Genomic DNA, 12,741 nt, shown 5'->3' on the forward strand with positions numbered 1-12,741 from the left:
AAGCATATGGCTGGTGTACAGGAACTAAACCTGCAGATTTTTTGAGTGAGTGAACAAGGTGATTTTTCTTTTACTCATCCATTTTTTTTATCTCTCAAGAAAATCAAGACATCTTAACATTTATTAAACTTCAGTAGTTTTGATACCAGGTTTACTTTCAATTTAGTTTGAATTACTTAAAATAATATGTTATATTAGCCTAGAATATTGGCCTAATCAGGCTATCACTAATCGACTAAGCATGCATAACAAAATAGTTATAAATATGCATATTTTAATATATTAAGAAAAATGAAGGCACATTTTTGATAAGCAATTTAGTTTGAATTATAATATTTAAAATGAGCCTTAACAGACGAACATCAATTTACAATAAAAAGGTATTAATTGAAACTTTACAACCATTAAAACAGTAATAAGACAACACATTTTGTTAAGCAATTTTTTGGATGTTTATTAGACAATCCAAAACATCATCCATACAGACTCAGATCTAATTCTATAATAAAGAACTGTGGCATTCCAAATAAAATAAAAGACGAAAACCTAAAAATTCCATACAGTTCCAACGGTGGGCAAACACTGAGGCACAAACCTTTGGTATCTGGTGAAAGGAGGTTACAACACCACAACAGGAGTCTAGGCCACATCTAGAGTGAGTTTCTCCTTGTAATCCACATCCAAAACCTTCAAGATGCTCTTAAAGCGGTTTTAAGAGCACCGAACAGAGAATAGGAAGTTGACTGCTGGTTTGTTTGAATGGCATGCCCACTTATTAACCAGTCAGAATCAGCAGCCAGTGCGGGGAGAAGACGGGAACAGAAATTAAATCTTAAATACTGAGATCATAAGAAATGGGACAGACAGACACAACCTGCTAAAATCTCTATCGGACAGTTTTAAGGCTCGACGTACACCACGGTGAACAGAACAGATCAGCTGAGAAATCTGGGATGCGATCTTGACCATTCAAGCTTTGCGTACTAAACAGAAAAAATACCTACTTTCTTCTTGCTGAAAAGCCATTTTGCTTTCCACTATTGTTAAGTCTCAAAAAAAAAGTACAAGCATAAGGTCTTCAAAATCCTAAAACACAACGGTTACTACGCAAAGGACCCTGGGCGTGATGTCGTCATCGGTTCAGCTTTCTAACAGAGGGTAACAACATAAAACAGGTAACGTTACAGTACGATTTACAATATATGGAAAGCGATATAATGGATTTTGTGTACAGGCATTTATGCGAAATTTCAGCTATAATTTTGCGAAGTTACGTAAGTTTGGCTGACATTTTTCGCCTTTAGGAAACTCCAAACCTGAGCATTCGTGAAATATAATTAGATATAGATATATCGATACAAATAACAGTGAACAGATAATCTGCACCTTCCTTTTGTAAACAGTCACACATTTCTATTTTCATCCCGTTGATAAACGAAAAACAAAAAAAACTGTGAATCAAGCATTAAGAACATACAAATATTCACTTTATCACATTGCGTATTTCCAACTAAAACTGGTTAAAATTGCCAGAGGCATTTCGCAGTCTCTATAGCAAGCTCTACGACTCTGAGGTTTTAAAATCGTAAATTTGCACATGTAGTTTACACGTTTACACTAAAACGCTGTTACAACCTTCACTTTGTAGTTTTTTTTTTTGATTCAGTGATAAAACATGATTAAATCAAAGACTATGACATGTAACGGATGAGTGATTCTTGCATAAAATTAGCTCCATAACGAAAATCGTACGTTTTTGACGTTTTTTCCGCTAGTTTAGAAGTTGTGTGCATTTAATAGGGAATCAAGCATATTAAAAGTGTCTTCATAATCCATGTGTGGACCGTTATTTATTAAAGCAGCATTGGGCTCAGAACTCTGCCCCTCCCCCGGCCTCCTGTCAATCTTTGTCAACTGGGCGTGGCCTATAGGTTGATTGACAGATACTGAGGCAGAGGAGGAGTGGCTCTTGGAAGATCGGTGAGATTTGGATGAATGGTGGTGATGGTGGTGGCTACCGTGCGAGTGTGACGACTCGTGTCTCGCCATTTTGTGCGACGAATGTTCGCGATGTTTCTCGCGGCTCGAGCGAGGACTGTGACGGCTCTTACCACTACTACTTTCAGACGAAACCTTGATCTTCATTTTCAGCTCTTCTTGACTAGCAGACCCGTTTTCCAATGAGGAAGGGTGGCGCCGTTTTAGTGACCCACTCTTTAATGATCGCTCCGGTACCTGCTGTTGGGAATATTTCACCCTGATTGACGTAGACGGTTCGGACGATAAATGTCCGTGTTTTCGAAGCTGGTCACTTTCCCCCTCTTCGTGTCTGCGTCTTTGCTCTAATTCAGCCGAGTGTTTTTCACGGTATTTCTCTAGAGTGAGTTTCTGAGGGGCGAGAGTTGCCGTGGCGTGTCCGTGTTTGCTTGCCTGCGCCCCCTGGAGTGCGAGAAATGCGTCTGCGCTCTGGGAAATTGGTGCAGGAAAGCTGAAAGCAGAGGTCTGCAGGTTCGACAGGCCATTGAGTGACAGTGATGCACCATCCAATGGGAAAGAGGTGGATGGTTCTGAATACATGCCCACTTTGAAGTCACACATGCTCCCCATCAATGAAGCGTCCTGGCTCAGAGTTGACTGGAAGGAACCGTCTAAAGATTGGTTGTCGAGTTTTGGTTTCTTGGCAGCTTGACTGGCCTAAAATGAAAACAGAAATAAACATTAAAATTGTTCCACTACTTGACTGCTTCTTATTAAAATGTTAATCACAAAAATCTATAACGATATTTAAATTGGTGTAATTTTTTTGCATACAAAAGTATTTATACATACCCGCCAGTTTCTGATTCTTTTTAATCTGTTTGGTGTTTTTTCCAAGATCTGGAGAAACTCGTGAGTCAGGTCTACAGAAACAGAGAACAAACAAAATATACAGAGTATTAATACTTAAAAATCAAGGTGCAGCAATAACTTGACAAAAATGTAAATTTAAAATGCATTCCTTCGAGAAAGATAAATTTGCCTAGCAAATTATTAAAACAAACAAAATAAATTAAAAATCAAAATTTTTTGATTGATCTTAATTTGTTATTTTTTTTTAGGTAAGTATAATATGATTAGAAAAAAATGTAAAAAGGTTGTGTTAGACTAACCATCAAGCAGCTGCAGAGTCACAGCTGGGTCTACATATTCCCACCAATGTTTCCCATCTGAAGAGACAGGAATCTCCCAATTGGACCACTTGCAGGCCAGGTGAATACAGACACATGCCACCACTGTGGGTTTGTGCTGCAGGCAGAAGGTAGTCAGGTGCAGACTGCAAGAGAGACAACAACACAGAAAACACAGAGAAAACAGTCCATTATAAAACAGAAGACATGAGAAACGCTTCAAAATCCTAAATTCACTTCCATTCTTCTTAGTTCATCAGAATGATCATGATTATGTCAAAGCTGACCATCCAGTCAGGTGTGTGTTTGCAAGAATGTTCTTTGTCTGGTCAGCTGGAAAACACAATTGTATGTAATTTATAAAACAGATTAAATCAATAAAATACAAGTCAGCTCAATTAACATTTAAAGTGTGGCATCAGTGTAAGCAACACCAATGCCGAATCCCTATTCATTTCTCGAAATTGCTCTCTCTCAGCAAGTGGGCATTAACAGCAACTCAACTTCCTGCTGTGTTAATGACCAAACCGGCTCAAAGTCATCTTACTGGCTTGAAATGAACTTTTAGTCACTAAATCGGTGACAACAGAAGATGAGACTTCAATGCAATCAATCGAGTTGTTTTAGGTTGGCTAATGAGACTACACCTGATTGGTTAAAAATTCAGGTTGCTAACACAAAGGACGCAGTTCGGATTTCAATAAAGGAAGCTGAAGTGATAATAGTGTGCCGGAGGAAGTAAGCAAATCAAGTAATTAGAATACTGGAGAAAATGGTTTTAAAATGAAGTAAATATTAAATGGCGCTTAAAGGAATAGCTCATGCAGAAACTCAAATTTCCTGAAAATTTACCCCCTCTCAGGCCATCCAAGATGTGGAGGTTTGTTTCTTCATCAAAACAGATTTGGAGAGATGTATCATTACATCACTTTCCCACCAATGGATCCTCTGCAGTAAATGGGTGCCATCAGAATGAGATTCCAAATCGATGATAAAAACAATAATCCACAAAACATTTAACAGAGAGACACCCAGATCAAATGAAAGAGTCCATGCAGGTAAGTTTTAATGCGTTTCCCATAAATTGATTTATTTGTGGCACCCGCCACATTATCAAAACCCAGGGTGTTTTTAGATCACTCTGTTTCTGAAGGAATCCAACTGTCTTCAGAAAATTATGCATATCATTTTCATTGCATCTTGCCTGTAATTCCTGAGCAGCATATGTGAGTGCAGCGCTTGTTTAATTACAGCCGTTACTGGGGAAACTTCTTTGTCCCGCCTCCTGTTGTCAGAGAATGAATCTGCATATATATGCTGACACAAATAAGAGTCTGTTCAGTTGTGAATATTATTAAATATTTTAATTTGAAGGTCAGATTTAAATGAACGCTATTATTAGAGTAGTTAATCGTTTGCATAAGCATGGCTAATCCTAATATAATGAGCATTAGAATTAAGTTTCTTTTTGCAAACTGATTTTTCTTTCCACTGGAGAAAGCAATATTATTGATTATTACAGTTGGAAGCAACAGTTTAGGGTTAAAACACCTTAATGATAGATTTCTTTCTTTTAAACACACAGCTTTTCACTTTCAACAGCTGTTTTTATCATCTATTTGGACTCATTCTGACGGCACCCATTCACTGCCGAGGATTCATTAGTGAGAAAGTGATGTAATGCTACATTTCTACAAATCTGTTCAAATGAAGAAACAAAACCTGTCTATATCTTAGATGACCTGAGGCTGAGAACATTTTCTGAAAATTTTCATTTTGTGAGCTATTCCTTTAAAAGCCAACAAAACAAAATACTTGTCAAGCCACAAAACAAAATATCAATTATGTATATAATAAATTGGATTTTAAAAAATTGACCAAAAAGAAGCATGTAAAAGAAAGCAATCTCTGGTACTTACCGTGACAATCTCTAACTTTACACCTTTGAACTCTGAGCTGATATTCAGGCTACCAATTGAGTTATTGACCTATGCACTCTCAATCAAGATAACTCTATTAGCACCTCTACACTCCAGGCTGTGTATTCAACCTTCTGCGCCAACAGCAAGCCCTCCGTACATTACACCGCACTGCGCCGGGCCGGAGAGCATAACACCCTGCCCAGGCGCGAGAGGGCGTTGGACACAGGAAGGAGAACCCTGCCTAATAGGAAGTCATAGGGTGCCATGGCAGTGCAACAAATAGGGGTCAGGGTAACAACCTGTTGGTAGCCATGAAATAGGAGGTCTGGGCCAAGTCCTTGCTCGCTGAGGGTAGAAAGGAGAGAGACAATGGTGGATTAAAGTGCAATTCATTTTGGCAATTTTTTTCCATTAAAAGGGTATCAGGTTATCCATTTCTTTTATAAAATACAGTAAAAACAGTAATATTTTGAAATATTACAAATAACATTCCTACTCTAATATTTTAAAATGTAATTTTGTCCAAAGCTGAATTTTCAGCATCATTACTCCAGTCTCCAGTGTCACGTGATCCTTCAGAAATCATTCTAATGTGCCGATTCGCTGCTTAAGAAACATTTCTGATCAATGTCGAAAGCAGTTGTGAGCCAAGAAAAAGAAAAAAAGAGAGCGAAAGATGAAGAAAGACTAAGAGCAATAGTTGAAAGCATCTACCTCGCACTAGCTGGGAACATCTCACCACATCTGTGTGTGGATGATCTATAGTTATCTCAAACCCTGAAACAAAATCACTGGTTAGACAGGACTCATCTTCACAGGACTTCAGCTTTCATAAAGCACAGATTTATTAGCAGATTCTGTAACTTACCAAGCGTCTGCAGCACTATGGTCTCCAACAGCACCAGCTCTTGAGCCTGCTGGAGGTACGCCTGTGGATCAACACAATCACACCTGGTCACTAGAGGGGTCTGGTCCCACTGCTTGTGATGACAGCCAATCAATTTCATTTGTTTGTTTATAATGTATATTAGATAGTTCGCCCAATAAAGGTGTTCTCAGTCGAACACCACTCGACTGAGACCACACTTCTGAAGGTTTTAAATACTATTTTATTAATTGGTGACTGAGGATCATGCTGTGCTAGTACTCCTAGGCTAGTGCTGCTTTAGACACTGGACCATGCCATCCTGCTTGCTTGCTTGGAACACTGTGTAGGCATAGGGATGAGCGATATATTTCAGATGGATGAAATTACAAGTCTACCATTTCATATTATGCTCTATTGTTTATTTCGTGGTGCCGCAAAATACATTATGACAATACTTTTTCATTATTTTAATGACGGCAGTCTTACATGCATTACACAGGGATGCAGACAGAAGCGTGAATGACAGCAAGCACATGTTACGTCATGCTGCATTGCGCGTGGTCATGAAAATGGAATGGTTTGCATTCATTTTTAAGCAGTTTAAAACAACTGATTTTAGGCCATTTAAACAAACAACAGAGCTATAGACCCTTTTACAGTTGGTAAACAAGGTGACGTATTTGTGTGGGCGAGGCTTAGCTGGAGGCAGAAAGATTCCCCTCAACACTTGAACAAACGGTAGCTAGCGAGTTTTCTTAGCTTGTTTTTTTAACAATGGCTGGAGAAAATCTGAATATATCTGCTTTATCTGAATATTTAAGGTAACTGACAGTCCGGGACCGCGATAATTATTTGAAAAAGTTAACTTTAACGGGCGGAACCAGATTGGTCGACCCGTACACAATCACTCGTTGGATGGACGATCTGACAGGATTACCTCCGATTGAGTGGCCTGACATCTACACTTACTTGATAGAGAAACCGAGCGTGTATAGTAAAGAGAAACTGAGGGTGTATAAATCCTTAGATTAAATAAAGAGTGACATTACAGTAAAATTATTATTAAGATGTAAATATTTTCTAGAAATAAAAATTCTGAAGACTGGAAAATAATTATAAACTTTCTGTATTTATTCTTTCTTACCATGTTCTTAAATTCCGGTCACAATCAATCACAACAATGTATATAAAATGATCTCCGTCGATTCTGGCAACCAACAACACAACAAGACAACATTTTAAGCTCCTTGAGTAGCCGACCCTGTGTTGGTTTGTATTAGCCGCCTCCAGCTAGCGCCGTGACGTACCTGTGACGTCCGCGCAAAAGGGGTCTATATGCGCGTGCTGTCTCTTGTTTCTGTGTAAGAAATTTTGATCATATCGCCCACCCCAATATAGGCATAAAAGGAAATGCTCTTGAATGGTTTAACTCTTATATTTCGAATCGAACTTTCAGAGTTAACATTGGTGAACCCTCTTCCGAGGTAGCTTCTTTGTCATGTGGTGTTCCCCAGGGCTCCATTCTAGCTCCTATTCATTGTTCACTATATATGCTCCCTTTGGGTTCTATTTTTAGGACGCATGGTCTGTCATTTCATTGCTATGCAGACGATATTCAAAATCTGTCTGCCCTTAAAACAGAGTTCAAATGGTTTTGAAGCACTTTATATCTTGTCTGTCTGATGTGAAAGCCTGGTTGTCTTAAAATTTTAATGAGGGTAAAACTGAAATAATAGTGTTTGGTCCATAGGATTCTCTTAGTGCACCTAAAGTAGCCGAGGCAATATAACCTCATCTGTGAAGCCTAGGGTAAAAAATCTGAGTGTTATCTTTGATGATGGTCTAACATTTGACAGATAAATTCAGTTGTTAAATCCGGTTTCTCTCAGAATGAGTTTTACTTTCACTAGTAGTCAAAGCTATCTAGTAGAACTTTTGAAAAAGTCATTCATGCTTTTATTACATCTAGATTGGACTACTGCAATTTGTTGTATGTAGGGATTAGTCAGTCAGCCCTGTCTCACTTGTAGATAGCTGGCTTTTAACGTGCTCTGAGGAACAGGAGCATTTTACACTGGTTTAATGGTCTCTACATTGGCTACCTGTGTGATACCGAGTTAATTTAAGAATTCTTCTTTTAGTGTTTAAATCATTAAACGGTCTGGCCCCTACCTTATCTTTCTGACTTATTGACTGAACATCGACCCATCTTGTCTCTCCAGTCATCCAACCAGAGATATTATGCATCCCTAAATCGAGGCTGAAATGCAAGGGTGACCGCATTCTCAGTAGCTGCCCCCTAGATTCTGGAAAGCCCTGCCCCTCTGTATTAGATCTGCACCTTCACTATCGGTTTCTAAATCTATGATGAAAACTTACCTTTTTGATTTGCTATTTTGTAACTGAGAATTTTCTACCATACTGTTTTATTGTATTATTTTGTATTGTCTTATTGAAATATTTTAACGGTTTTTCAGCATATTGGTCAACAAATGGTTGTGTTTAATAGTGCTATATAAATAAAACTGACATTGACAAAGGTCTTGGTTATGAATGACAAGTGTGAGTAATTAATGACAGAATTTTTATTTTTGGGTGAACTATCCCTTGAAACATTGAGGGAAGTTTAGTTTTCTTTTTTTATTGTCTTTATTTACTTTCATTATAAATTCTAATAACATCTTTGTGCATGACTCTTTAAAAAGTATTTTCTTAAGCTGTCAATGTACTAAAAGTATTAATAAATACAACCATTTTTGTATTCAACCAAATTCATGTACTTAATACTTATTTTAAATATAAATATATATTTTTTGTGTTTGCAGGTTCATTTCGAGACTCAACCCTGGTGGCACCAAATGCCAGAGTCACAGATCAGATGAAATTCATGAGAGAGGATGCAAAGAAAAAGCATCAGCCTGAATCCTCTCGTGGGGTTTCTCATCAGAGAGCTTGTCAGCTTTGCCAAAATTACTGACATTTAACACCACCAAACTAATTTTTACTGTATTTTATTCCTGTAAACCCTGTTTTGCCATGCTACAGATAGAAAGTCCCCAGGGGACTGAGGTGATGCTCTTTTTTCCAGCTAGTACATTAAGTATTTTTAAAAAGAAAATGTTCAACAATTAAAAATAATATTATAAAAGACAAATGGCAATGAGTTTTGTGGGGATTTTTATGGGGTTGGGGGTTGTAATATAGTATACAATGTTGTACCACAATTGGATTGTTTTATACAGATATAAAATGAAAATTAAATTGAACACTACTTACACTGACAATAGAGGAATACTTTAAAGAAAAATTAAGGAATACATCCAGCTACTGTAAAATTTACAGCAATCTCTTTACAGTGTACTTAAGGTGCTTATCAATTGGCACCAGAATGAGCAGGAAGACAAAATTTATAATAACATTCCCAATACCAATAAAGGTACATTTTCTTTCTTTTCCTGAAATCACTCACTGTAACACCGCACATTTGTTAATAATTTAAATATATTAAATATATTTTATCTTGTATATGACACACTCATAATAATCTATTTAATGAACGAGTTAATCTTTTATAAAGTCTCTTTGTGAGGTGAGGCAGGGATGGGCAAACTCGGTACCGGAGGATCAGCTTTAGCCCTAATCAAACACACCTCTAGCTAGTTAATTTAGGATTACTAGAAGGTTTTATGAGGGTTGGAGCTAAACTCATTTAAATATTTAAACTATAAACAAATGTACAGTATAGCGGTGAGGGATGTCAGAAAAAGAAATAAACGGTCCTTTTATTGGCTGCCGCTGTGAGCTTCAGAAGATGCTTATGCGGCTCATTTTTATTCCTCCCTGCTGACAGGCACCCGCCACTGCCTCTACAGATGCACAGATCACTTTTGCGCCATATTTCACACAGATATGGTGCAAAAGGAAGAGCAAAATTTGTCTTTTGCAAGCGAAAAAAGGTTTGAGACTCATCGCAGCAATTCCAAGCTGTTGTCGTTATGCACTTGTGTTTGGGCTACATAACCATCCAAGAAAAAAAAAAAGTGTATGTGTGTGTATATATATATATATATATATATATATATATATATATACATATACACACACACACACACACACATACGCGTGTAAGAAAACATTCTAAAAGTGTGCAAATCTCATTGCAAGAATTAACATACTGCATTGCGATTCATGTACAAAATTCAACCATGACATTTTTTATGCAGGTGTGTAAATGTGTTTTGCACAATTTTCACTGCAGCAATAGTAGAGTCAAGAGGCATTTATTTTTCATTTGCATAGTTAACACTGGGGAAAACTGGGCATTGAAATGCTTGTAGTAGCACAACAGGCAAGCACACGAGTTTCTTAATTTGTGATTCGAGAAGGTGTAACTGTTGTATTTGTGGAAGAGGAACAAACAAAAAAAAAATCTCCAAGTTTGCAACTTTTGTCTGTGACTTTAAATTTCAAATTTACTGGTGCACATGTGGCTATTCACTACAGACAATAGAGAACAAAAAAAATCCCTTCATATGTAAGCCCCCACACTCACATTGCTCTTGGTGTCCAGCGGCGGGTCGTGAGGGTTCAGGCAAGCATGTGCTACTTTAATAACGTGTTCAAGTTTCCTTGGTTGTTCTTCCACTTTCGCGGCCAGAAAGAGTATGGTGGGAGAAATGATCTGATTGAAGACAGAAAATGATTATACCACCTTTAAAGATAACACAAAAACTCAATAAACAACAGGGTTTCATATGGATCTAGTTCTGCCAATTAAAACCAGAGTGAAATCCTGAAAGATCTTGAGCGTTATTAGTGGGTCAACACACACATACATGATCAAATGAAAAAAAAAAAAAAAATGCATACTCACATTTCTATGGAACTTGGTAAAGGAATTAAGCATGTAAAACCGGTGCATATAGACGATTGCGGTGTTAATCGTGAGCTGGGATCTGCACAGTTTCATCAAGGAACAAAAACACTGCAAAACAAGCTATTATAGGTGTAATATAATCCACAAATACAATACTCAAAAATCATAATCTTCTAAACGTTAAGTCAAAATCACATTAATACAGCTTATAGTCCCAACTCACACTAATATAGGAACTGCACTGAATAATAAAGTGTAATAAAAGACTAAAATCATAAAAGGACACATTTATAGACAGTAACACAACATCGGGTTTAGCGATTATCTTACACCAGTCACCTCTAAATCACTCTTTAACCCCTAAAAGGCACACACAACCCAACTGTTATCATTTAAACCATATGAAATCAGGCAGAAACCTTAATAGGATCGATTTAATCCTGATTTAATTTAAGGCCCAAAAAACGAACTACTGTCATCCACACGCCTGTATTCACACATTTACTCACTTTATACCCCAGGATACACTTTATAACGCTTTTAACACGCAATTTATTGAAAACTGGTGCGGTTGGTGGGAATTTTCAACACAGTGAAACATCGCATTTGATCCGCCACATTTCTCGCTTGATCAAAAGCGGCAACGTGCTAACCTGCTAACAGCTAACGGCTAACAGCGCCGCTGTTTTTGTGAAGGATACACGTTTAATCTCTGGCCCATGTCCTGGACTAGGTTGGCGGCTTGCTGTCGGTACGAGAGCTCGCGGTCGGGCTCGACACCGCAGCGGCGGGACGGCGTGTTTTCGAGCTGTTCTCGGGTGAAGAGCCATTTGCTGGAGCCCCGCTGCACCGCCGCCATCATCCCGCCAGCTTCCGCCCGCACCGCGGTCTACATCACCATGACGTCACCGGGCGCGGCAGCGACGCGAAGCGGACGGAGGAGGCACTGCGCGCGCAGAGACACACGTGACATAGCGAGCCTATTGATGGGAGTCTACAACGATTTAGATAGTTGAGGATCAAACATAAAATACTAAACACTTTCATGTTTTCATCTTGAAATCACGTAAAATTACATTTTTGTTATGCTTACTACACTATCAATTGTGTTTGAGGTGTAAATGCAGGCAAGGGAATGTATTGTGTTTATGTTTCATGTTGTGGTTTATAATATCTTTATTTTAGCTTTTCAAGTAATTTATTATGGGTTTTATTTAAAACGTGGTGCTGTTTTGCGATAGTACTCTTATTTATTTAGAAGATTCAATATTTATTTACAATTTTATTTGTATATGATAACAATTTGAATTATATATGTATATTAGTAACATGTATAGTTTATTTATATTTATAGTTATTTAATATATATTTTTTACAAAGCCTATAACTTTTATTTCATATATGTGTGTGTATAATGTTTAATATAATACAGTTACATAATATCAATGATTAATATTATTAATAATACCATGATGGCAGTTTTATTCTCCCATTTCAATTTTTCAACATTTGTAATTTCACAAACCTCGGCAATGAACTGCAATAGGGACTATTTTCCACACGATGTCGCTAATCTCAGCTCCACTTTGATTTGGAATTACATTTCATTAAAAAAAATCCGTCCGTCCGTCCGTCCGTCCGTCTGTCTGTCTGCCTGTCTGTCTGCCTGTCTGTCTGTCTGTCTGTCTATCTATCTATCTATAGATCTATCTATATAACTGTCTGTCCGTCCGTGCGACCATCCATCCATCCATCCATCCATCCATCTATCTATCTATCTATCTGAAAGTGACGTGACATCCAGCCAAGTGTGGTGACCCATACTCAGAATCTGTGCTCTGCATTTACCACATCTAAAGTGCACACACACAGAGCAGTGAACACACACACACACACACACACACACTG

At 37.8% G+C, this 12,741-nt stretch overlaps 1 protein-coding gene across 2 annotated transcripts; it reads right to left on the reverse strand.

Moving 5' to 3' along the window:
• Positions 1-428: 428 nt before the first annotated feature.
• On the reverse strand, positions 429-11,740 carry LOC113077638 (cyclin-T2-like). Of its 2 annotated transcripts, XM_026249952.1 has the most exons (9): positions 11,535-11,738; positions 10,831-10,912; positions 10,510-10,638; positions 5,958-6,018; positions 5,804-5,866; positions 5,389-5,434; positions 3,150-3,313; positions 2,830-2,900; positions 429-2,694 (listed from the first exon to the last, which is right to left on the reverse strand). In XM_026249952.1, exons 1-9 carry the CDS (start codon positions 11,693-11,695, stop codon positions 1,777-1,779), a joined length of 1,695 nt encoding a protein of 564 aa, XP_026105737.1. In that variant the 5' UTR covers positions 11,696-11,738; the 3' UTR covers positions 429-1,776. The 2 variants fall into 2 exon arrangements, 1 of the variants encoding a protein (XP_026105737.1); XR_003281372.1 differs by lacking the exons at positions 429-2,694; positions 2,830-2,900 and having other exon boundaries at positions 3,176-3,313; positions 5,087-5,434; positions 11,535-11,740.
• Between the last annotated feature and the right edge of the window lie 1,001 nt (positions 11,741-12,741).

Source organism: Carassius auratus, unplaced genomic scaffold, assembly GCF_003368295.1.
Source record: "Carassius auratus strain Wakin unplaced genomic scaffold, ASM336829v1 scaf_tig00022937, whole genome shotgun sequence".
Lineage (NCBI taxonomy): Eukaryota > Metazoa > Chordata > Actinopteri > Cypriniformes > Cyprinidae > Carassius > Carassius auratus.

Bases quoted from the DNA above. Each gene is read 5' to 3' on its own strand.
- LOC113077638 (XM_026249952.1), bottom strand. From the start codon at position 11,695: ATGATGGCGGCGGTGCAGCGGGGCTCCAGCAAATGGCTCTTCACCCGA. The intron at 6,019-10,509 runs GTGAGTGTGGGG...GTTGATCCACAG, and splicing joins CGCTGGACACCAAGAGCAAT to GCGTACCTCCAGCAGGCTCA. The intron at 2,901-3,149 runs GTTAGTCTAACA...CTGTTTCTGTAG, and splicing joins GACTCTGCAGCTGCTTGATG to ACCTGACTCACGAGTTTCTC.